Source organism: Schistocerca serialis, chromosome 9, assembly GCF_023864345.2.
Source record: "Schistocerca serialis cubense isolate TAMUIC-IGC-003099 chromosome 9, iqSchSeri2.2, whole genome shotgun sequence".
Classification (NCBI taxonomy): domain Eukaryota; kingdom Metazoa; phylum Arthropoda; class Insecta; order Orthoptera; family Acrididae; genus Schistocerca; species Schistocerca serialis.
In genome coordinates this window covers 439,329,946-439,356,342 of record NC_064646.1, presented here as the reverse complement: position 1 = coordinate 439,356,342, position 26,397 = coordinate 439,329,946, and the positions used below count along the sequence as shown (strand labels likewise).

The 26,397-nt window shown below is 41.5% G+C and overlaps 1 protein-coding gene across 1 annotated transcript in view; it reads left to right on the top strand.

Annotated features, from left to right (window-relative positions):
* Window positions 1-26,397, top strand: part of LOC126418543 (SH2B adapter protein 2) — a 100,913-nt gene that overhangs the window by 27,394 nt on the left and 47,122 nt on the right. The window contains exon 3 of the mRNA XM_050085358.1: window positions 18,955-19,076. Coding sequence (XP_049941315.1) covers window positions 18,955-19,076 — 122 coding nt within the window. The remainder of the gene's footprint in view (window positions 1-18,954; window positions 19,077-26,397) is intronic.

Here is a 26,397-nt window from a genome sequence, read left to right as displayed (position 1 = left end):
ATGGTGGTATCCTCCACCACAATGGTGTTAGTGTTTGGAGTTTAGCCAGTATCCTCTGTGAACTCACTCATGAAATTTTTAGTACTTTCCACAGTACGAGAGAAGGAAAGTTGCTACTCACCATATAGCGGAGATGCTGAGCCGTGATAGGCACAATTAAAAGTTCACACAATCATAGCTTTCGGCCATTAAGGCCTTTTTCATCAGTAGACACACACACACACGCACACACACACACACACACGCACGCAACTTGCACACACATCTGCAGTCTCAGAGAGCTGAAACTACACTGCAATCAGCAGCACCAGTGCATGATGGGAGTGGCGACTGGATGGGGGTAAGGAGGAGGCTGGGGCGGGGAGGGGAGGGATAGTATGGTGGGAATGGTGGACAGTGAAGTGTTGCAGTTTAGACGGAGGGTAGGAGAGTGGTGTGGAGGGGAGAGGGGGTAAGTAACGGAAAGGAGAGAAATAAAAGTAAAAATAAAAGAAATTAAAAGACTGGGTGTGGCAGTGAAATGACGGCTGTGTAGTGCTGGAATGGGAACAGGGAGAGGGCTGGATGGGTGAGGACAGTGACTAACAAAGGTTGAGGCCAGGAGGGTTATGGGAACGTAGGATGTATTGCAGGGGAAATTCCCACCTGCACAATTCAGAAAAGCTGGTGTTCATTTGAAGGATCCATATGGCACAGGCTGTGAAGCAGTAATTGAGATGAGGGGTATCATGTTTGGCAGCGTGTTCAGCTACAGGGTGGTCCACTTGTTTTTTGGCCACAGTTTGCAGTGGCCATTCATGCGGACAGACAGCTTGTTGGTTGTCATGCCTACATAGAATGCAGCACAGTGGTTTCAGTTTAGCTTGTAGATCTCACCATACTATCCCTCCCCCTCCCCACCCCAGCCTCCTCCCTACCCCCACCCAGTCGCCACTCCCATAAGGCACTGGCGCTGTTGATTGCAGTGTAGTTTCAGCTCTCTGAAACTGCAGATGTGTGTGCCAGTTGCACTTGCGTGCGTGTGTGTGTGTGTGTGTGTGCGTGTACTGCTGACAAAGGCCTTAATGGCCGAAAGTTATGATTGTGTGAACTTTTTATTGTGCCATCGGGCTCAGCATCTCTGCTATATGATGAGTAGCAATTTTCCTTCTCTCGTATTGTTACATTCCATCCTGGATTTTCCATTGTTTGTTTTCAGTACTTTCAGCTACTCTGAAACCACTTTTTGAACCGAGATATCAAATAATTGCTTTGGCATAGATGCTATTGCTGTCTTATTCATAAACAGTCATCCTTTTTTATGTTTTCTCAAAGTGTTGTCTGCCTTCATAGTTGGTATTGTGTCTGTCACTGCTTTTGGAGATCCTTGGACAAATAGGACCACAACGGAAGATACCATGAACTGCTTCACAGACATTTCGTCTGTTCACAGATACAGAGGTTCCAGTAAGGGAGGGCAGTCTTCAAATACACTTCACTCTCCTGATTTCAGAACTCACAGTTAACATACGAAAACATGCCAGTTATATGTATTGTGAAAAGTAGTGGATATATAACATTCCCTTGGGGTATTCCCAAAGTTACTTTCACTTCGGAATACTTCTATCCATTGAGAATGACATGCTGTGTCCTGTTTGCTTGAAAATCATCAGTCCAATCAAAAAATGGTCAGGTATTCCATAAGCTCATATTTTGTTCATTAGACGGCAGTGTGGCACTGTATCAAATGCCTGCTGGAAGTTGAGGAATGCAGCATCTATTTGGACATCAGTATCTGCTGCCTTCTGGGTCTCGTGGAAGAACAGAGTGGGCTGGATTTCATATGATTATTGTTTTCGGAACTCATGTTGGTTCCTAAACAGATGGTTTTTGGTCTCCAGAAATGTCATAAAAAGTGAGCATAAAACACGTTCAAAAATTCTACAACTGACTCACGTCAGAGATGCAGATCTATAGTTTTGTGCATCTGTTCGATGATCTTTTTTGAAAATGGGAGCGACCTGTGCTTTTTTCCAGTTGTCAGGAAGATTTCACTCCTCCAGACAACACTGCTGCTAGAAGAGGGGCAAGTTCTTTCACACATTCTTTGTAGAATTGTAATTAAGTGTGTAAATGGCGTAAACCAAATGAACAACTTTCATTTTCCTTGCTACGCCTCCCTAAAACTTCCATTGCAGTTGACAAGAGAAAACACCTTGTCACTTATTCCCCGTTGAGAAACAATTTTTTTACACTCTTGGCAATATTTCTTTTTTAAAAATCAACCAGCAATGTGCACAGTGACCAGAACAATAGATTGTGGCTTTTACTGCTCAATAAAATACACAGTCACTGCCAGAAACCCTTTTGTATTTATGATTGTACACATTTCCACAGTCAGTTCAACATATTCGGCTTTAGCCAGTTCATTACCAATAACTTCTGTGATTTTAAGACAATGATCATTTAACAATTTGTTGGTCAGGATCTTCATGGAAGGTAAAGAACAGTGCAGTTCAAGTGTCTTATGTAGTTTGATGCAGTTTGTATTATCAGCTATAGAAAGTACTAGATGACTTTAATGTCAAAGAGTTGGTTATCAGGCTCTTTAATTTTACCTCTGGATAGCTTTTTTACATCTTAGTACCAAAAGTTGTTACCTACCTTAGTAATTTTCTCAAGGTTTGTGGAGCTGCAGTGTTTGGACAGTTAGGAGGGGATGGTTCACTTCCTGTGAAATCAGGTTGCATACTGAACAGTCATGAATGTATTGGCGCCAACAGAGAAAGAGGCACATGTTGTGAGGGCAGAGATGAAGGAGGTAGACATGGTGCCAACAGTGAATGGGTCAAGTTGATTGCCTATTGTACCTTATAACAAATTATCCTCAAAAGCAATGTTTGAGAAATGTTGGTGCTTCCTTTTAAAGTGGGCTGTTAGATCACAGGATGAACCATGGAAATGTATTTTCTTTCTACAGGTCATGCAGACCATAACATGTCTGTTTTTATGTAAAATTCCCACATGACTGAGCATTTTGGCATTTTGATCCAGACAAAGTACACTATTAAGTAAATGCACTAGTCATAAAAAAGGATGAAAAACTTAACAAAAAATTACTTACTAGCACTAAATTGAAAGCTAATATCAGAACAACAATAACAGAACAACAGGCTATAGCAGAGTGCAGTCAGCAGTAATCATTTAACAACAGCAAAAGATTAGATTGTGTCTGCTCAGAACTGAATGCAAAGGAAATCAGGCAAGTCCAGTTGTAGCTCCAGAAGGGTGTGAACTTGCTTACAGACTGTTTACAGTGTTGGCTAGAGGTAAGCTTAACTTTGAAACTGAAGAATCTGTGTGTAAATGTGGATAGTTCTTATTCGTATCCATGAAATACTATACCTGTTACTGTTCACATGCTATGAGATGTAAAGAAGTTTTTATATAGATGTGTGATTTGTACGTAGGTAGATGGTGACGTAATTTTCTGATGAACTGTTTAAAACCTGTAGTCAAATGATTTTTGATTTATGGAGATTGTCATGCTTTACAGTTAAACAGAATGCAAACTATTGCTAAAATTTGGCAATTTTCCTTTCTTCTTTACATATTCATAAGGGAACATCTATATACTCAGTTTGACCCCAAATGATACATCAACTTAATTAGTTATGCATAAATTGCATGTGGAACAACTTAATCCTCTGCGATATATTAGTTTTAAATGTTGAAGAGAAGATGTAATCTCTTCAGTACACAATTAAATGAATGTTTATGAACTACAGCTGAATGAGAATATTGTTTTCCTACAATTCATTGAATCAAATATTTGCATTTGATTGTTCCCATCACTAAATGGAGGTAGCGTGCATTCATTCATTCAGACATTGTCTACTCTGTTAATCATGTCATGAGAAGACTCTCCAGGGATGTGGAATAAGTCAGTTTGCAGATTACTAGCCAAAAGCAGCCAGTGTGTGTTACTTTTGAAAGTATACTAACAACCAGTTACAACTAGTGTTACTCTAGTCACATTTTCAGTTATAGAAATTACTTCTGGGTTACTTTTTTATGTGTGATAAATTGGGAAATTACATGTGTTGGTAGAAAAACAGGTACTTTGCAAACGGGAAATTACATGTGTTGGTAGAAAAACAGATACTTTGTAAAAAGCAACTACTCTTCCTCTTACAGTATTCATCTGCTGTTTTTTGTCTTCTATTTCATGTGAAGTGTTTATGAAACTTGACTGGTTTCAGAGTTGCCTATATATTGGGAATGTGAAAATCTGCTTAATGCAGCTAATAGTGTTAACCAGAATTAACATTTTTAATTTGGATTGCTGAGTGCCCACTGAGTAAATGGCACATCTGAATCTGTTAACTTCATTGTCCACAAATTTCATTAGAGATTATACATAAAGCTACAGCAGATGAAATTCCCAGATGTGCAAACAATGGCCTTTGGGAAGTTTGTGAACTGACAGGACAGGTTGTTCTGACTTACTTTTTTTGAGCTAAGAATAGTCACTGACCGCTGTGACCGAGCGGTTCTAAGCGCTTTAGTCTAGAACCGCACAACCGCTATGGTCGCAGGTTCGAATCCTGACTTGGGCATGAATGTGTGTGATGTCCTTAGGTTAGTTAGGTTTAAGTCACCTAAAGCTTTTTTTAAATATTCTCATCACACAGTAGCCATTAAAATTGCAACACCATGAAGGAAAAATGCAGCAAATGTCAGAAAGCATGAAGTGTAATACATGCTTCAATTTCCAAATGATTAGCATCTCAGCACAAAAGCAATATCAAGACTGTGGTTTTATTATTATTATTATTATTATTATTATTGCTCTAGAGAAAACTTCAGTACACTTATACATAAGTTCCCCGTTCATACTGTAATCATTCAGTAATGTTTCACAGGATGTCTTCTCACGTCCACCACTAACAAAACTGTAATTTTCCCAATTAATTGTTGGATGATTAAAGTCTCAACAGATCTTCATCTACATCTACATATATACTCCGCTAGCCACCAAGCTGTGTGTGGCAGAGGGCACAATTCATGCCAAAATCATCATTCCCGCCCTCTGTTCCGTGAGTGGAACAGAGGGGGGGAAATACGACTTTGGTGCGAATTGTGCCCTCCGCCACACACTGCTTGGTGGCTAGCGGAGTGTATATGAAGATCTGTGGAGACTTTAATCATACAACAGTTAATTGTGAAAATTGCAGTTTTATTAGTTGTGGACGTGAGAAGACATCCTGTGAAACATTACTGAATGCTATCTCTGTAAACTACCTAGACCAAATAGTCAGTAACCCCACTCATGAAGAAAATGTGTTGGACCTAATATCAACAAATAGACATGACCTCTTTGAGGATGTCCACGCCGGAACTAGTATCAGTGACCATGACATGCTTGTGGCAACAGTGAGTACCAGAGTGTAAAGGACAACTAAAACTAGCAGGGAGATGTGTATGTTCAGTAAATTAGATAATAAATTAGTAGTGTCATATCTCAGTGAGGAACGTGAAACTTTCAGCACAGGGCAGGAGCATGGAGAGAAACTATGACTCAAGTTTAAAAGCATAATTGACCATGCACTGGATTGATATGTACCCAGTAGAATAGTTCACAATGGGAGGGAAGCTCCGTGGTATACAGTCACTATAAAGAAACAGATGGCACTGTATAATAGGTGTGAAACAAAGTGTTGGGCTATAGATAGAGAGATGCTGAATGAAACATGTTTGTCAAGAGAGCAGTGCATGATGCCTTCAATGACTACCATGGCAGAATATTGTCAAATGATTTTTCTCAAAACCCAAAGTTAGTGGCATCGAAGTTAGTGTCCAGGCCCTATTGAATGAGACAGGAACTGAAATTGGGGGAAGCAAAGCAATAGCTGAAATGCTTAACTCCATTTTCAAATGTTCCTGTACCAAGGAAATCCCAGCAGAATTGCCCCAATTTAGCCTTTGTACACTGAAAGGATGAATGAAATAAGTATTAGTGTCAGTGGTGCTGAGAAACAGCTGAAATCATTAAAATTGATCAAAGCTACAGGGCCAGATGGAATTCCTGTCAGGTTCTGTATTGAATTTGTAGCTCAGTTAGCCCCTCTTCTCACTGTAAAAAAAATGGTTCAAATGGCTCTGAGCACTATGGGACTTAACTTCTTCTGACTGTAATCTATAGTAGATCTTTCGAACAAAAAACCTTGCCCAGAATTGGAAAAAGGCGCAGGTCACACCCGTCTACAAGGAGGATAGTAGAAGTCATCCACAAAACTCCCGTCCAATACCCTTGACATCAATTTGTTGTAAAATATTAGAACATCTTTTGTGTTCAGACCTAATGAGGTATCTTGAACGGAATGATCTCCTCAATGCCAACCAGCATGGATTCCAAAAACATCAAATCACTTTTCTTACATGACATACTGAAAGATTTCTATCAAGGCAGTCGGAGAGATGCAGTATTTCTCGATTTTCGAAAAGCATTTGGCTCAGTATCACACCTACACTTATTGTCAAAAGTACGATCATATGAGCATATGAGGTATCAAGTGAAATTTGTGACTGGACTGAGAATATTTTGGCATTTTGCATGGAGAGTCATCGTCAGATGTAGAAGTAACTTCAGTGCTTACAAATCACTCGTGCAACAGGTTTTAGAATATTGCTCAGATGTTTGGACCCATATCAAATAAGACTAACAGAAGATACTTAATGTATACAGAGAAGGGCACCACGGATGGTTAGAGGTTTGTTTGATTTGTGTCAGAGTGTCACAGAGATACTGAAGGAACTCAGCTGGAAGACTTGTGAAGCTAGATGTAAATTATCCTGAGAAAGTCTATTAACAAAGTTTCAAGAACCAGTTTTAAATGATGACTTTATGAATATGCAACAACCCACTATGTATCACTCTCTCAGGGATCGTAAGGATAAGATTAGAATAATTAATGTGTGCATAGAGGCTTTGAAACAGTAATTCTGTATGGAAATAGAACAGGAAGAAACTCGAACATCTGGTACAGTGGGACATACTCTCTGCCGTGCACTTCACGGTGGTTTGCAAGGTATAGATATAGGTGTACAGATGTATTGTACCTGGTATTGCTGCCCATATTGGTTGGGATCTCAAGACTGTCATGTGATCGCGGAATCCAAGTGTTCAGGAGGCCCAATCTAAATTCCATGTAGGATCTGTGCACCGTTTGTGAATATGACCTACGAGGACAGATTTTGTTTGCTCAGTCGTGCAGAATTGTACAGCCACATCATGTATCTTAAGCCAGAAAATGAGCTTCTTTGCACCAACACAGGTATTCACACGGTCGGTTTGAAGACATCTGGAGTATCCAGGACAGTCAGCATAGCAACCATTGTAGTGGCTTTCCTTGACGCAGCAGCAGGGAAGGCATGCCAGCGGCAGTGCCCAGGACTCGGAACTGGCATTGCATTATCTTTTCAGGCAATCCCAGTTCAGTTTACAGTGCCAAGACGAACATACCTGTGTGGAGGCTCCAAGAGAACGAACATTGTCAGATTTCATTTGTCATTGTTGTGTGGGCCCTGCACCTGCAGTGAGAAAATGAGGGGCCCTCGGGTACATAACATGACCAGCACTGGTTTACATGTCTACATCTACATAGTTTCTCAGCAAGCCACCATAAAGCATGTGATGGAGGGTACCCTGTCCACTGCTAGTCACTTCCTTTCCTGTTCAACTCACAAATCAAGCAAGGGAAAAACAACTGTCTACATGCCTCTGTATGAACCCTGATTTCTCATACCTTATCTTCGTGGCAGCAGTAGAATCATTCTGCAGTCAGCATCAAATGCCAGTTCTCTAAATTTTCTTAGCAGTTTCCTTTGAAAAGAACATCATCTTCCCTCTGGGGATTCCCGTTTGGGTTCCCGAAGCCTCTCTGTAACATTTGATGTTGTTCAAACCTACCAGTAACAAATCTAGCTGTTCACCTCAGAATCACTATCCTTTTACCCGACCTGGTAAGGTTCCCAAACACTCGGACAGTATTCAAGAATAGGTTGCGCTAGCATCCTGTACACAGCCTCCTTTACAGATTAACCACACTTTCCTACAATTCTCCCAATAAACCAAAGTCGATCATTCACCTTCCCTATCACTATCCTCTCATGCTCATTCCATTTCACATCACTTCACTTTATGCCTAGAAACTTAAATGACATAACTGAGTCAAGAAGCAAACTACTAATGCTGTACCCAAACATTACAGATTTGTTTTACCTACTTGTCTGCTTTAACTGACACTTTTCTACATTCAGAGCTAGCTGCCATCCATCACAACTACTAGAAATTTGGTTAAGTCATATTGTATCCCCCACAGTCACTAAACTTGGACACCTGGCCACACACCACAGCATTATTAGCAAACAACTGCAGGTTGCTGCCGTCATTTATGTATACAGAAAACAATATCAGTCCTATCACACTCCACGGGGCACTCCTGACGATACCCTAGTGTCTGATGAACACTTGCCTTTGAAGACAATGTACTGGGTTCTATAACTTAAAAAGTCTTTAAGCCACTCTCATATGTGGGAACCCATTCCAGTTGCATGTACCCTTGTTAACAGCCTGCAATGGGGCACTGTGTCAAATGCTTTCCAGAAATCTATAAATGTGGACTCTTCCTGTTGCTCTTCATCCATAGTGCACAATATGTCATGTGAGAGAAGGGCAAGCTGAGTTTTGCATGAGCAATGCTTTCTAAAACCATGCTGATTCTTGGACATAAGCTTCTTGGCATCAGGAAAATTTATTATATTTGAACTGTTCGGGGGTTCTGCAGCAGACCAATGTTAGGGATATTGGTCTGTAATTTTCCAGTTCCATTGTTTTAACCCTCTTAGTCACAGAGATGGGGTCAGCACAGTCCTAACTACTCAGGCCAGCAGCTATGGCACGCAGAACAAAGATGGCACAGGAGCTGAAAAGGTTGTAGACCATGCCACAGTGGTGTGCATGGACAGTGGAGGCGGTTGTGGAGGTGACAGGGTCTACGGCATGTGGCCAGTTGTGCACGGGTGAAGCTGGTCGTAGTGCCGGGGCACAAAGCCGTCAGATGTGCCCACAATGCAGAGGCGGCAGCTCATTTGGAACCCCTGCAATGTGGGTGCCAGCAGGTGGCTGGATGCCGGCTGGAGCAGATCAAACAGCGTACGGGGCTGGTGGTCATGAAGAAGCTGCACTGGGTTACTGGGGTGAATGTATATAACCTCAAGAACCTATCAAGGACTTGAAGAGAAGATGGTGGGATGTATTTTTTCCATCTGAGTTTTGAAAGTATGGACCAGCCGCTCTGCCTCACCATTTGACTCAGAGTGAAATTGAGGAGACATAACATGTCAAATGCCGCTATTTGCACAGAAATCTTTAAAATCCTGAGACACAAATTGCGGGCCATTTTCCATCACAAGTGCGTACTGTAATCCTTCCAAGGAAAAATCTTTCTGAGGGCCTTGACCATAGTTGTCATATATGTGGACAGGTAAAAAACCATATAAAGAAATTTTGAGAAGGTATCAACTACAACAAGCCAGCAAGAGTTAAGAAAAGACATGCAAAATTAGTGTGAGTACACTCCCTGGGGCGATTTGCTGGGTGGATGGGGGTATCACGCTGTTAGAGGAGCCCGTGGTGCTGCCTGATAGGTGGTGCACTGCAGGCAGGCAGACACAACAGCCATGATTTCATTGTCAATATCCAGCCAAAACACATGACAGTGAGCTAGCAATTATGTATGAAAAATACCCCAGTGGTCCAGGTGGGTAGTGCGCATGATCTCTTGCCACAACATGGACGGGATCAGAACCCTGGTTGCTGACTTTTCAGTAGCTGACAGTAACAGACCATCAAGAACTGAGAGGCAGTGGCGGAGAGCATTATAATTACACACAGTATCCGACGCATGGCTCAGTCATTTACCCAGCCAGCTGTGAAGTACAAATTGAACAATGAAACTTCCTGGCAGATTAAAACTGTGTGCCCGACCGAGACTCGAACTCTGGACCTTTGCCTTTCGTGGGCAAGTGCTCTACCATCTGAGCTACCGAACCACGACTCACGCCCGGTACTCACAGCTTTACTTCTACCAGTATCTCGTCTCCTACCTTCCAAACTTGCCCGCGAAAGGCAAAGGTCTGGAGTTCGAGTCTCGGTCGGGCACACAGTTTTAATCTGCCAGGAAGTTTCATATCAGCGCACACTCCGCTGCAGAGTGAAAATCTCATTCTGGAAATTGAACAATGTTAGGCAAGACAGCGTTGGCCATGACACCCGCCAAAATTTGAGAACCGGTAATGGGAAAACCATTCACCGCATTTTGGGCTTCGATTTATGAATGGAAACTCAACAGTTCATCCTGATCAAATGCGGGTTTGGGGCCGATTGGCAGCTGAGAAAGATAATCCGCATTAGCATGTTGCTGTATGGGGTGAAAGTGAATCTCATAGTTATATCATGGTGAAAACAAAGTCCGGTGTTACAGGATATTGTCTGCTTTGTCCTGAAGAGACAGTTAAGGATGGAAAAGAGAAACCATAGGTTTATGATCAGTAATCAAATGAAATTTAGAAATGTTGAGGAAAACACGACATTTTTTGAGTGTGTACACAATAGCAAGAGCCGGGACGTGAAAGCTCTTCCTTGTGCTTGAACCTCTTCCTCCCGAACGCGTCGTCGGGAGGAGGTAATTTTAACTAGACTCCGGATAGGGCACTGTCTTTTTGGCTATTGACATCTTTTAAGCGGCGATCCTCCCCCACTCTGTCCCCACTGCTCTCAGCTGTGGACGGTAAGACACCTTTTAATTGAGTGCCCCTATTTTAATCCGTTATGCTCCCGTCTACAGCTATCGCCTGATATATCGTCGATTTTAGCAGATGACACGCGCTCAGCCAACCGCGTTCTCAAGTTTATTAGTGCCAGTGTAATGACGTCAGTCATTTGAAGCTTTTTTTGGGGACAACCAACCCCTTTCTGTAGTGGATTTTTAAGCCTTCCTTCTGCTTTTAGTTTCTCCAATTTTATGACTTTCATTCCCATTGCTGCTGGTTTCCATTTTCGGTTTTTTACTGTTTCCTAAGTCACGGACCGGGCACTAATGACCATAGCAGTTTTGCGCCCTAAAAACCAAAAAACTGAATAGCAAGAGCTTTATTTTCTATCAGGGAGTAATGCTGTTACACCTGATTCAGCTTTTTGGAAGCATATGCAACAGGGCATTCGGAACCGCCTGTGTCTTCAACAAGGTAAAAGCACTGTCACAGGTGGGCGACCACTGAAAAGTAACACCTTTATGTAAGAGAGCATGAAGAGGCTGAGCCACTGTGGTCAAATCCAGAAAAAAAATATGGTATTATGTTATCTTTACGAGAAAGGCCTGCAGCCCTGTGACATTGGTAGGATGTGACAGAGCCATAGTGGCATCGAGATGCTGGCATAAATGCTTGACACCTCAACGTGACTTCAAACCAAGGTAGACAATAGATGGCTGAAAAAATTGTGGTTTGTCCAAGTTACATTTCAACCTGGCAGCCTGCAGCACCATGAACAAGGGACGAAGGTTGTGCAAATGTTCATCTGTAAAGGAACCAGAGATCACAATATCATCCAGGTAGTTAATGCATCCTGGTACAGAGGCTGTGATTCACTCCAAAAATCATTGGAAAGTAGCAGAGGTACAAGCTAAGGTGGAGGGCAAGTTGATATTGGTATAACTCCAAGGGGGTATTTACTATGAGGATACGTTTGGAATCATCATAGACACAGTTGCAAGTAGGCTTCAGACAAGTCTGTTTTGGAAACATATTGGTCCCCAGGAAGCCGAGCTAAGAGTTGACAAGGTAAGGGATAGGTATGAGTAATAGACTGAATTTACAGACTTTTTAAAATCACCACAGAGCCAAAGATTGCCATTAGGTTTTGTGACAACTACCATCTGAGTAGACCATTCACTAGAGGAGACAGCCGTAACAATATCCAAAGATGTAAATCGATTGAGTTCTGCTGTGACTTGCTCCTGTAAAGCAATGGGGATTGGGTGGGAAAAAAAAATAAATATAATGGGGGCGTACCATTGGTTTCTTTGTGAGCCTTGAAATTGGTAGCATACCAAAAACAGTGAGGAAAAATCTGAGCAGAGCGCATCCTGTTGTTGTTGTTGTGGAACTTGGTCTGATATCAGATGTGCTTCATCAGAAATAGAGAATCCAAATGTTTAGAAGGCATCTAACCCAAATAAGTTTCAGTGTTGACATCATCTACCACTAGAAAGGTGAAAAGATTGAACAACTGCTTTATACACTACGGTAGTAGAAAATGTCCCAATATGGGCCTTTGTTGTTTGTTGTAACTCATCAACTGACGAGAGATGGGACAAGACCAGTGATCCAAGATCCACACAGATTTGAGAGTTAAACAAAGTCTACTTGGATTTTTAACATCTTATCCATAACACTCACTTCAAGGTAAAGTTTGTTTGGGCTACCATCAATTGGGAAACACTGTTCACGTCCATGTTAATGTCTGATGAATGAGACTGAGAGTTGCAAACAGACACAATATGTCCCTTATTTTACAATGATCGCACATTGCCCAACACTTTGGGCACATGGCCAGCTTGTGTTGAACAAAGCAATAGGGGCATAATGCATGAGGAGCATGCAACTGCTTATGTGACACTGATGGTGGCTGAGGATGAGATGCAACAGGGGCTTCTTCACACCAAGCTTCTATCCTGATTTACTGAATGTGTCCTGTATAAACTGGCTTTCATCAGAAATGGACAACACACACACACACACACACACACACACACACACACACACACACACACACTCATGTCAGAGACTGTGGTTTTGTGTGCGGGGGTTGCATTTACACACACACTTATGTGAGAGACTGTGGTTTTGTGTGTGTGTGTGTGTGTGTGTGTGTGTGTGTGTGTGTGTGTGTGTGTGTGTGTGAGGGGGGGGGGGGCGCAATGGGGATTTTTTGTCTATTTTTGACAACCTTGTTGGCCGAAAGCTCACTTTCCGACAGTCTTTTTGCCGTGCCTATCTTCGACTCAGCATTTCTGCTATATGATGAGTATTACCTGCTCTTTTCATAATATTGTTACATTCCAGCCTGGATTTTCCATTCTTTAACTTATTATGTAGCTATACAATGCATGTAAAATGATGACATCAATTGCATCCAAAATGCTTAAAGGTGGGTCAATAAATCAAATCAAATTCCAGCTTCCTTAACTACTTCAAAAGTCTAGGAAATGTTCAAAACCTCTGTGAGAGAGGGATTTTCACATCATAAAGTGTGTTCATGAACTTCTCTATTGGGGGACCAAGCGTATTAATAGCATCACAAACCAACAAATCAGCGTATGAGTCCCGGTGAGCTTCACTAACAAACTGGCAATGTTGGCTAAGCCCATGAAGTTCTGATGCTCAGCTCTGTACGACTGTTGCATCCACATTTGACAATGGTAGAACTCCATGCGAGCAGCAATAAGATGAATATGTTTGCAATGATAATTAGAGAGCAACTGACACATTTAATCAGAAGAGAAACTGACACATTTAATCAGAAGAGAAACTGACAGGTCCCTGCAGGGGAGCTAGCTGACACAAAAAGCGGTAAACACAAGGAGAAATCCATGACACGTTGGGGTCAGTGACACCAAAAGCTTGGAAATGTTGCCGAAGGCATTTTTCGTATGCGTCCCAATCCTCCGCAGTATCATCATATGAAGGAACGGTGGGGGTTGCGACAACGGCAGTGAACCGTGGCATGTTGACGAAGCTGTGAAATTGTTTAGTGCCATGGAGAGAGCCTGCTGCTGGTTGGTGAGAGTTCGCTGCTGTTTAACTGGAGAATGAAGAATTTCTTCCACCAACATATTGACCATTGTGAACTGTGAAATGAAACACGCTGATTAGAATACCGTATTCATCACCAAAAATATTTTAATGTTGCACAAACACGATATTAGAATTTGCATTAACCAACTTTTAATTCAATTCCACATAAAGGAAAATACAGATATACTGACTAATGTAGTAATAGTTACACACAAAATTAGGGTTTGTATTAATGCACAGTCTAACAACGAATTATGTCACAGTCATGAAAACATTAGAGGAGCCAAAGGCATGGCGTGCCAACTTATGTACGGCTGTTTGCATATGACACAGTGCTTGCTGCCTCTGTCTGTGCTGATGTGAGATGACCTCTTTAGACCAGCTGTGGAGGTACACGCTGTTTAATCATGCATGCTCAATGTATAGGGTAACTACACTATATGAGTGTTATCCAGAAGCTAAGGTTACTAGGCATGTAGCTTTAGCATGAAATGTCAGTGGGAAAGTTGGTGCCACTGCCATGTAGCGAAAAGCAGTGGAAGGAATGAGCATTCCTAACTATCAGTAGCTCATCGATTAGTGTTGTGGTGACTGTTAGAAATGAGCATTTGTATTCCAGCTCCCACCAAGTGCAAAGTGTGAGCTGTAATTCACTACCTAAAGAGCATGAACGCTACTGAGATTATCACGAAATTGTTTCAGTTTATGGAGAGGATGTAATGTCAAGGCAATGGGTATAGAATTTCATTTTGGAAGGACAGAAATTCATGATGAAGACAGAAGTGAAGGCTGTCTGTTGTGACTGATGATGTGATACTGATAATTGAAGAACATTTTCTTTCTGGTCACCATTTGACAATTGATGACCTGCTTGTAGTTTGCCTGAACTGTTATTCATGAAATCATGACTGATTGAGTGAATTATCACAAGGTGTGTGCGCGATGGGTGCCCATGATTCTTACCAAACATTACAAAATTAACAGAGTCAGTGTCGCTTCTGAATAACTTGACTGTTTTGAGACTGAAGTGGAGGCTTTTCACAACTCCATAGTGACAGGAGATGAAACTTATCACCATATTCCAGAGAGCAAAAGGAAATCAGTACAGTGGCACCACCCTCATTCTTCTTCAGCCAAAAAATTCAGAAATCAGCAAAGACTGAGGAAAATCATGATGTCATTGTTTTGGGACGGAAAAGTTCTGCTCATTGTTTTGGAAAGAGATGAAACAATAAGTGCTGCAAGATATTGTGAGGCCATGAAGAAACTTCGCAGAGCCATACAAAACAAATGTCACAGGATGCTGACAGTGGTAGTCTGTCTCCATGACAACGTGCATCCCACACTGCCCATGCAACACAAGAGTTGTTGACTTCGTGTGGGATGTTCTAAGTTACCCGTTTCACAGCCCCGAACTCACACCTAGTGACTATCATCTGTTCACTAAATTGAAGGAACACCTTCATAGAAAACACTTTTCCGTCGACGACGAGGTGAAAATCGAACTGAAGAACTGGTTGAAAAAGGCAGCAGGAGACGTTTATGACACAGGCACCAAAAAACTCGTTCCACAGATGACAAAATGTATTGAGGTAAATGGTGATTATGTGGAAAAATAATGCAAGATCTAACTACAATGCATGTAAGTTGTATTAAAATAAATTCATTTTTTGTACTTCAAAAAAGTCTTGTAACCTTACTTTCTGTATTAGCCTCGTATATGCCCAATGACTAAAATTTCATTATTTGCTATGTTTCCTGATGTTGCAATTTATTGGCCAGCACTCTTATTTATTTTTTTGGCATGTTGTGTAATATTATATTACATTAGTAGTACATGTGATGACTAAAACAAATTTATCTTAGTAGATACAGAGATCTGCCCAGACTCTGCATAGTACCTTGTTACAACTTCACATTATTAATATAAATCATTGCTAGAGGTGAAAGAAGTGACCAGTAACAGAAAAAATATACTAGGACCAACTGAGAATTGAACCTTGGACATTTGAATTTGTAGTCTGACATTCACTCGCTTAGCCAGTGAGCTTGCAGAGGTGCACAAGCACAACACAGCACAGTTGCTTGAAGGATACATATGAATGTTTGGTACAAAGAGGATCAAGTAGATATCTTAAAACGTTTCAAAAAAGAGAAAAATAGATTTATCATTTTGAAAGACAAAAACAAAAGATTGCCTTTATCAGCATATTTATATTCTTAAGATATACTGGTACAGATAAAGGAGGATCCATATGTGCTTTTGAAGTTTTATTAATTTTATAATGTGTTGAAACTACTTGACTTTATTATTTCTTTAAAATAACGTGTACACTGTGTGTTCCACATAAAATTAACCATAAGTTATTTTGTTGTTTCATGGTTCTATTGTTTTGCTTCCACACTCGTTAGAATTTCAAAAAAATTTTAATGTATGTCTACATATGCAGACATACTGTGCAAACATCTGAGAATCACATGATGGAGGATGTGTGTATTGCTGCTTCAAACATATTTTAAATCTCTGTTATATCATTATACTATAAATGAAAGTGATTGATTGTTTTTAGAAAACTGCTTCACACAGCTAGTTCAGCAACCCACAGCCAGTGAAAATATTTAAGTCTTTATAGGTACAAACAGGCCTGACATTATCGACTGTCAATATAGGAACAGGACTTAGTGATCATGTCATCGTAATGATGATGGTTATTAAAGTTAATAAATCCATCAAGAAGGCTAGTAGAGTGTCATTGATGGAAAGAGCAGGCAATCAGTTGTTATCATCCTACTTAGATAATTTAGCTTCAATATAAAACACATAGAGCTATTGTGGGAAGAGTTAAAACTGATAGTGAATAACACACTGGAGAATTATGTGCTGAGTAAGTGGATTAAGGATGGAAAAAACTCAAAAGTTAGTAGAAATCCATGTACCTACAAAAAGATCAATGCATGAAGTGTACAACAACTTCCACTGTCATACATTAGTGAAAAATCTTGCCGAGGACTTAAGATAATTCTGGTCCTATGTAAAATCACTAAGTGCGTTAGAGGACAGCAAAAGAAAAGCTGAAGTTTTAAATTTTGTGTTTAAGAAATCATTCACACATTAAGATCATACAGACATACCATCATTTGACCATTGCACTGACTCCCATGTAGAGAGGACATTGTAATGGCATCGCTGGTGTAGAGAAGCAATTGAAAGAATTGAAAACAAGTTGGAAAAAAAAGCTCAGGTGACTCCTGTATTTAAGAAGAATAAACAAACAGATCTACAAAATTACAGACTAATACCCTTTACATTGGTTTGTTGCAGAATTTGTGTGTATTATAAGATGAAATATAATAAATTTCCTCTAGACAGAAAGGCTTTTGTCCACAAAGCAGCACAGATTTAGAAAGCAGTGCTCATGTGAAACTCAGCATGACCTTTTCTCGCATGGTATCCCACAAACTTTGGGTGAAGGGCAACAAGCAGATTCTGTGTTTCTAGATTTTCGGAAAACGTGACACACTGCCCCACTGTAGACTGTTAACGAAGGTCCAAGTGTACAGAAAAGGTTCCCAGATATGGGAGTTTCTCAAAGACTTCTTAAGTAATAGAAATCAGTATGTTGTTTGGATGGCAATTGTTCATCAGAGACGGGAGTATCATCCGGAATGCCTTAGGGAAGTGTGTTAGTACTGCCCTTTCTCTACTTGGTGGTCAGAAACAGTCTGAAAAGCTTGGAAGGGTGTTTCAGAGGGTTTGTGCTGATAAATAATTGTTAAGAAAAAATGTGACGTGTCTCACCATTTCTGAGTTAATTAGCATTGAAGTTAGCCAATCAGGTTGTTGTGTGCTCAAATTCAAGCACTTGCATGCACAATAATGCAATAATGCACAGACATCTGTGGACCAGTGAGTTACCGTTTGTTCAAACGCTCATTATCACTGAAATGTGTCTTTTTCAGAAGTGATAAATGAAACATAGGTGAGCAAAAGCTATGTTTGTTTGGTCTGGGGAAACCAAATGAAGAACAAGTTTGGTGACCCTGTCTCTGGCAGGCTGCTTCAATTTGTGCACCTGATGACCTGATTCAATAACTTCAACGTAAATAAATTGAAAATGGTGCAAAGTATCAAGTGTTTTCTTTAACAATTATTTTCCTGCATAACCTCGACTACAACATCCTTACAAGCTTTTCGGACTGCTTCTGACCACTCTGTATATACAAAATGGTCTGATGGATAGGGCGAGCAGCAATCCGCGTCTGTATGCTGGCGATGCTCGGTGTATGGCAAAGTGTCATCCTTGGGTGATTGTAGGACACAGGATGACTTAGTTTAATAAGTGGCAGCTTGCTCTAAATGAAGAAAAATTTAAGTTAATGCAGATGAGTAGGAAAAAATAATTCTCTTAATCTTCAAATAAGTGTTAGCAATATACTGCGTGACCCTGTCACGTCAGTTACATATCTAGGCATAATGTTACAAAGCAATATGAAGTGGAAAGAGCGCTTAAGGTCAGAAGCAGGGAAAGTGAACGGTTGACTCTGATTAATTATGAGAGTTCTAGGGAAATGTAGCTCATCTATAAAGGAGATCACATACAGAGCCCTAGTGTTAGAAAAATGCTTTGTGAACATGAATGGGAATCCTTGGAGGGAAGATAGTGTTCTTTTCATGAAACACTATTCAGAAAATTGTGAAGAAGCGGCATTTGCAGTTGGCTGCAGAGTGATTTTACTGCAGCCAGGATACATTTTGTATAAGAACAGTGAAGACAAGTGAGAGAAATTCTTGCTCATATGGAAGCATATAGACAGTTGTTTTTCCTTCACTCCATTTGTGAGTGGAGATACCCCTATCTTGCACCGAATGGTTCCTTGCTTAGTAGGTATGTAGTTGTAGTTGTAGATTTTCAGAGATTAAGGAGAGTGTACATAATAACACTGATTAATTTCGTCTGTTCATAAGTTCTTGGCTTCATATAATTTTAAACATAAAAGCCTGAAACTATTCATATGTAGTTATCTTATTTTCTGTGATTTGATTACACTTTTCAGGCGGAAAACAACATGGAGTATGTTATCGAAGCACATGATACAGATGACATGCGGTCATGGCTTGCCACAATTAAATACTGTATGCGTTCTCCAATGCCAACCAGTGATAGTCAGGATGGGAGGTATGACATTAATCCATTACATTATTTCTTTTTGCTCTGCACTTGATGTAGTTTTACCTTACTTGGAACCAAGCCATGACTGCTTTTACTAATCACAATATAAAACTTGAATAGCTTGAGAAACATGATATTCTTTTCTCCTCTTAATGTTACATTCCTAATGGATCCAGTGTTCAACTAATTATTTATCATTTTACTCCAGTCAAGCAGAATATTCCAAATGTTTCCAGTGATGCAACTAATTTATTCTTGAAATTAAAATCTTCTGGTTATTAGGCCACGTCATGTTTCTTCTAAAATTGTAAACATTTTAGAAGAAACAGGACGCGGCCTAATAACCCAGAAGATTTTAATTTCAGTGACAACGGCCCCGAAAGCCTGCAGACTTACATAATTTGTTCTTTTTATTTGTTCATGTCAATGAGCATTGTATTCTTATTTTTCATATCTTATTCTCTACTTTTAGGAAAGCCTGGAATAGCGTATATAATCTTTCATTTAATATGTACACACGAACAAAATCTGATCAGTCTTTCCAGTATGAGCACAACTGAATTAAACTACCAGCATAAATCTTCAATCAGCGTTAATTTTTGTATGTGTAATATATTGAATTATTCATAAATTCCTCTGGGGGTTTAGAAGACAACTGCACAAAATCTACAAGACGTACAAAGAAGTGACATATCTGCGGGTAAAAAATCTCTCTAGGTTTTTATTTGTAATATGTACTGTGGTGTATTTACAGAATATTAGGGGGCAAATGTGTCAGCACATGGCATGCGGTGGAGCAATGCATGCTTTTTGTTCCCTCAAATTCACTAAATATGTATTGCTTATGACAGTTCAGTAATCTTGTGCCAAATACCAAGTGAAATCTCGAACAGATAAAACAATCCATGGGTGGTATAACACACTTCGTGAGACAGGCTGATTATGTGGTTTGAAGGAAACAAGCCAGCTGAAACAGTCAGCACGGAAGGTGGAGTGTGTGTACGTGTGTGTGTGTGTGTGTGTGTGTGTGTGAGATAATTTGCCAGGAGCTCAAATAAATTGTATTACAAAATCGAAATTTTGAGAGATGTTCTATCATCTGGAACATATATATTTTCTGGTTGTCTCATAGTTTTTGCATTTAATCTTCTGTGTCACTGAAGGTACTTACGACTAACTGTTTCTACATCTACATCTACATCGATACTCCGCAAGCCACCCAACAGTGTGTGGCGGAGGGCACTTTACGTGCCACTGTCATTACCTCCCTTTCCTGTTCCAGTCGCGTATGGTTCGCGGGAAGAACGACTGTCTGAAAGCCTCCGTGCGCGCTCTAATCTCTCTAATTTTACATTCGTGATCTCCTCGGGAGGTATAAGTAGGGGGAAGCAATATATTCGATACCTCATCCAGAAACGCACCCTCTCGAAACCTGGCGAGCAAGCTACACCGCGATGCAGAGCGCCTCTCTTGCAGAGTCTGCCACTTGAGTTTATTAAACATCTCCGTAACGCTATCACGGTTACCAAATAACCCGGTGACGAAACGCGCCGCTCTTCTTTGGATCTTCTCTATCTCCTCCGTCAACCCGACCTGGTACGGATCCCACACTGATGAGCAATACTCAAGTATAGGTCGAACGAGTGTTTTGTAAGCCACCTCCTTTGTTGGTGGACTACATTTTCTAAGCACTCTCCCAATGAATCTCAACCTGGTACCCGCCTTACCAACAATTAATTTTATATGATCATTCCACTTCAAATCGTTCCGCACGCATACTCCCAGATATTTTACAGACGTAACTGCTACCAGTATTTGTTCCGCTATCATATAATCATACAATAAAGGATCCTTCTTTCTATGTATTCGCAATACATTACATTTGTCTATGTTAAGGGTCAGTTGCCACTCGCTGCACCAAGTGCCTATCCGCTGCAGATCTTCCTGCATTTCGCTACAATTTTCTAATGCTGCAACTTCTCTGTATACTACAGCATCATCCGCGAAAAGCCGCATGGAACTTCCGACACTATCTACTAAGTCATTTATATATATTGTGAAAAGCAATGGTCCCATAACACTCCCCTGTGGCACGCCAGAGGTTACTTTAACGTCTGTAGACGTCTCTCCATTGATAACAACATGCTGTGTTCTGTTTGCTAAAAACTCTTCAATCCAGCCACACGGCTGGTCTGATATTCCGTAGGCTCTTACTTTGTTTATCAGGCGACAGTGCGGAACTGTATCGAACGCCTTCCGGAAGTCAAGAAAAATAGCATCTACCTGGGAGCCTGTATCTAATATTTTCTGGGTCTCATGAACAAATAAGGCGAGTTGGGTCTCACACGATCGCTGTTTCCGGAATCCATGTTGATTCCTACATAGTAGATTCTGGGTTTCCAGAAATGACATGATACGCGAGCAAAAAACATGTTCTAAAATTCTACAAGAGATCGACGTAAGAGATATAGGTCTATAGTTTTGCGCATCTGCTCGACGACCCTTCTTGAAGACTGGGACTATCTGCGCTCTTTTCCAATCATTTGGAACCCTCCGTTCCTCTAGAGACTTGCGGTACACGGCTGTTAGAAGGGGGGCAAGTTCTTTCGCGTACTCTGTGTAGAATCGAATTGGTATCCCGTCAGGTCCAGTGGACTTTCCACTATTGAGCGATTCCAGTTGCTTTTCTATTCCTTGGACACTTATTTCGATGTCAGCCATTTTTTCGTTTGTGCGAGGAGTTAGAGAAGGAACTGCAGTGTGGTCTTCCTCTGTGAAACAGCTTTGGAAAAAGGTGTTTAGTATTTCAGCTTTACGCGTGTCATCCTCTGTTTCAATGCCATCATCATCCCGTAGTGTCTGGATATGCTGTTTCGAGCCACTTACTGATTTAACGTAAAACCAGAACTTCCTAGGATTTTCTGTCAAGTCGGTACATAGAATTTTACTTTCGAATTCAATGAACACTTCACGCATAGCCCTCCTTACGCTAACTTTGACATCGTTTAGCTTCTGTTTGTCTGAGAGGTTTTGGCTGCGTTTAAACTTGGAGTGGAGCTCTCTTTGCTTTCGCAGTAGTTTCCTAACTTTGTTGTTGTACCACGGTGGGTTTTTCCCGTCCCTCACAGTTTTACTCGGCACGTACCTGTCTAAAACGCATTTTACGATTGCCTTGAACTTTTTCCATAAACACTCAACATTGTCAGTGTCGGAACAGAAATTTTCGTTTTGATCTGTTAGGTAGTCTGAAATCTGCCTTCTATTACTCTTGCTAAACAGATAAACCTTCCTCCCTTTTTTTATATTCCTATTAACTTCCATATTCAGGGATGCTGCAACGGCCTTATGATCACTGATTCCCTGTTCTGTACATACAGAGTCGAAAAGTTTGGGTCTGTTTGTTATCAGTAGGTCCAAGATGTTATCTCCACGAGTCGGTTCTCTGTTTAATTGCTCGAGGTAATTTTCGGATAGTGCACTCAGTATAATGTCACTCGATGCTCTGTCCCTACCACCCGTCCTAAACATCTGAGTGTCCCAGTCTATATCTGGTAAATTGAAATCTCCACCTAAGACTATAACATGCTGAGAAAATTTATGTGAAATGTATTCCAGATTTTCTCTCAGTTGTTCTGCCACTAGTGCTGCTGAGTCGGGAGGTCGGTAAAAGGAGCCAACCACTAACCTAGTTCGGTTGTTTAGTGTAACCTCCACCCATAATAATTCACAGGAACTATCCACTTCTACTTCACTACAGGATAAACTACTACTAACAGCGACGAACACTCCACCACTGGTTGCATGCAATCTATCCTTTCTAAACACCGTCTGTACCTTTGTAAAAATTTCGGCAGAATTTATCTCTGGCTTAAGCCAGCTTTCTGTACCTATAACGATTTCGGCTTCGGTGCTTTCTATCAGCGCTTGGAGTTCCGGTACTTTACCAACGCAGCTTCGACAGTTGACAATTACAATACCGATTGCTGCTTGGTCCCCGCATGTCCTGACTTTGCCCCGCACCCGTTGAGGCTGTTGCCCTTTCTGTACTTGCCCAAGGCCATCTAACCTAAAAAACCGCCCAGCCCACGCCACACAACCCCCGCTACCCGTGTAGCCGCTTGTTGCGTGTAGTGGACTCCTGACCTATCCAGCGGAACCCGAAACCCCACCACCCTATGGCGCAAGTCGAGGAATCTGCAGCCCACACGGTCGCAGAACCCTCTCAGCCTCTGATTCAGACCCTCCACTCGGCTCTGTACCAAAGGTCCGCAGTCAGTCCTGTCGACGATGCTGCAGATGGTGAGCTCTGCTTTCATCCCGCTAGCGAGACTGGCAGTCTTCACCAAATCAGATAGCCGCCGGAAGCCAGAGAGGATTTCCTCCGATCCATAGCGACACACATCATTGGTGCCGACATGAGCGACCACCTGCAGATGGGTGCACCCTGTACCCTTCATGGCATCCGGAAGGACCCTTTCCACATCTGGAATGACTCCCCCCGGTATGCTCACGGAGTGCACATTGGTTTTCTTCCCCTCTCTTGCTGCCTTTTCCCTAAGGGGCCCCATTACGCGCCTGACGTTGGAGCTCCCAACTACCAGTAAGCCCACCCTCTGCAACTGCCCGGATCTTGCAGACTGAGGGAACAGGACAAGCAGCCATGTCAGGCTGAAGATCAGTATCAGCCTGAGACAGAGCCTGAAACCGGTTCGTCAGACAAACTGGAGAGGCTTTCCGTTCAGCCCTCCGGAATGTCTTTCGCCCCCTGCCACACCTTGAAACGACCTCCCACTCTACCACAGGTGAGGGATCAGCCTCAATGCGAGCAGTATCCCGGGCAACCACAGTCGTAGTCCGATCAGGGGATGCGTGGGACGAGCTGGCCGTCCCCGACAAATCCCCATCCGGACCCCCACAGTGATGCCCATTGGCAACAGCCTCAAGCTGTGTGACCGAAGCCAACACTGCCTGAAGCTGGGAGCGAAGGGATGCCAACTCAGCCTGCATTCGAACACAGCAGTTGCAGTCCCTATCCATGCTAAAAACTGTTTTGCAAAGAACGTCTGAACTAATCTACAGAGAGCGCAAACAAATCGACAAAATTTAAACGGTTATTAAAATACAAGATTGCCTAGTAAATGCAGTAATGCTGCTACTTGCACACTGCTGACACTGCTCGGCGGCGGAAGGAGACTAAGCGAAATTACACTATTCAGTTACTAAAACGCGATGCTACAACTCTCAAATACTATAATACGCCCGAAATTTATGAATTAAACAATGCAAGTACCAAAAACACGCAAAGAAATTAAGAATTAAACTATGTAACAAATGAGTGAGCTAGGAGTATACGACTTGCTGCTCAGCTGCTTATCCAACGGCGGTGTGTGTGTGTGCATATTCTTTAAGTTGGGCAGCACCTGTGCAAATGTCTTTGATAGACACACAAATGTGACTGAATACGAGGTGTAGTCATCAAGTTTTAATTGTGATCCAAAAAATAATGTTATTTAATTTAATTTTTTGTTTGTTTGCCGATGCATATCTGAAGGCCTGGTGCACATTGAAATCCCTGTGCCACAGTGCTGTAGCGTGCTGCTAGGGAAGCCAAAGCAAAATAGCGCAGAACATTGATAAATCAGAGTATTAAGTGGTGATCTGTTTCCTTCATTTGTGGGAAACAACACTGCAATAATTTGTACTGAGTTGGTGGAAATGTGTGACAACAACACACCATTGTATGACACAGTAGTTAGTTGGCACAGTCACTTTTAGTATGGTCAAACAAGTCTGAATAATGAAGAATGAAGTGGCAGACCATCTCTTTGTCAAGGAGTGGAGGCCCCAGTGCTCGAAGACTGATGTACCACAATCGTGGTAACGGTAGAGAAAGCAAAAATCAGTAGCAGATCAAATTTCAGGATTTGTATGATGTTTTTAACCACTTGAGCTCTAACTGCTCACATCCATTCGAAAGTTAACCAAACCAAGGAAGTTGCGGAAACATTGCACCTGTGTCAGACTGATACAGATGACTCTTTAGCCATCTAATTGCTGTAGATTAGTGGGCAATGTATCCCTGAGACATAGGAGCAATGCAAGCAATGGAAATGTAGGGATTCATCATTGCTGAGAAAGGCAAAAACCCATACTTTATCGGGCATGTGATCCTGAGAGTTTTCTTGAGAAAGCCACATGTGGCGCAAAGAGATTAGCTCGTAAAGGGGAAACAGTCACAGAAGCATGCTACTGAAATCTGATGCAGTTACATGAGACTGTTTTAAGACAAAGTGTCAGAGGTAGCTGCCCAGGAGGACATATTTTGCTCCACGAAAATGCCCTGGCTCATCCTACAGAGGACATTTTGAAGATGCTGCTTACTAGTGCAGTCAGTGAAGGAAAATTGGGTTGGGGTGGGGGGGGGGAGGGAAGAGGAGGAGAATCATGTAGATGTAAATTTTTGTACAGTGGTAGGAGGGAGTGCCATGAGTGAGGGGAGGGGGATTATTTAAACTTAACTTCACCTTTTTATGTTTCTCTTTAATGTCTTGAAGACCACAGTTTTTATCAAAAATGAGTCCCAGTACAAGATTAAACTATATTAAATTTCATACTAAGAAGGCTGTATTCATTTTGTCTGTAGGACTAATAATTTCCACATTGTAGAGGATGGAGAAATTGTGTGTTCTTAAAAATAGTGTTTTGATGGTGCGAAATTAATGTTTACTGTTAAGCAAAGTGGGTTAAGAACAAATATTAAATGTGTGTACCACACATAAGTGCAGTACAGACTTATTAGGGGATAAATTGTGATCTGTGGGTTTAAAAGGGTGGATTGTAGAAGTGTGAAGGAAGGTAGGTTGCCGGATGGTTGTCATGAACTTCCCTCTTTCATAAGTCTGCAAATTGATGAGGTATAAGCGATTCCTCACTCAAACTATCCCACTACATCACAAGAAGCAACTACAGGCTGTTTCACAAAGTTACACAGACCTTTCGCAACCTGACTTATGAATCATTGGCGACGCAATGTACAGACATTCCCGGGTACGTTTATTTTCCACGAAGTGCATTAACATTACGTGGGATACCGATATGAGGTAGTAATAATACTAATGCAAAGAACACACAGAGAATGAATCTATGTACATCTCTGCACACTGTTCTATGTTGCCAGAAGAAACTGATTCTTAGTCAACCTGATAGCAGCTGTAGCATTATTCCGGGAAATGCAAATTCCCCCATCACAAGTGCTGACCGCTCTCCATTTTGCAGACTAGTTCCACCTCCCCAGCAGTTTCCGGTCCAGCTCTCTTATGTGAGTAGA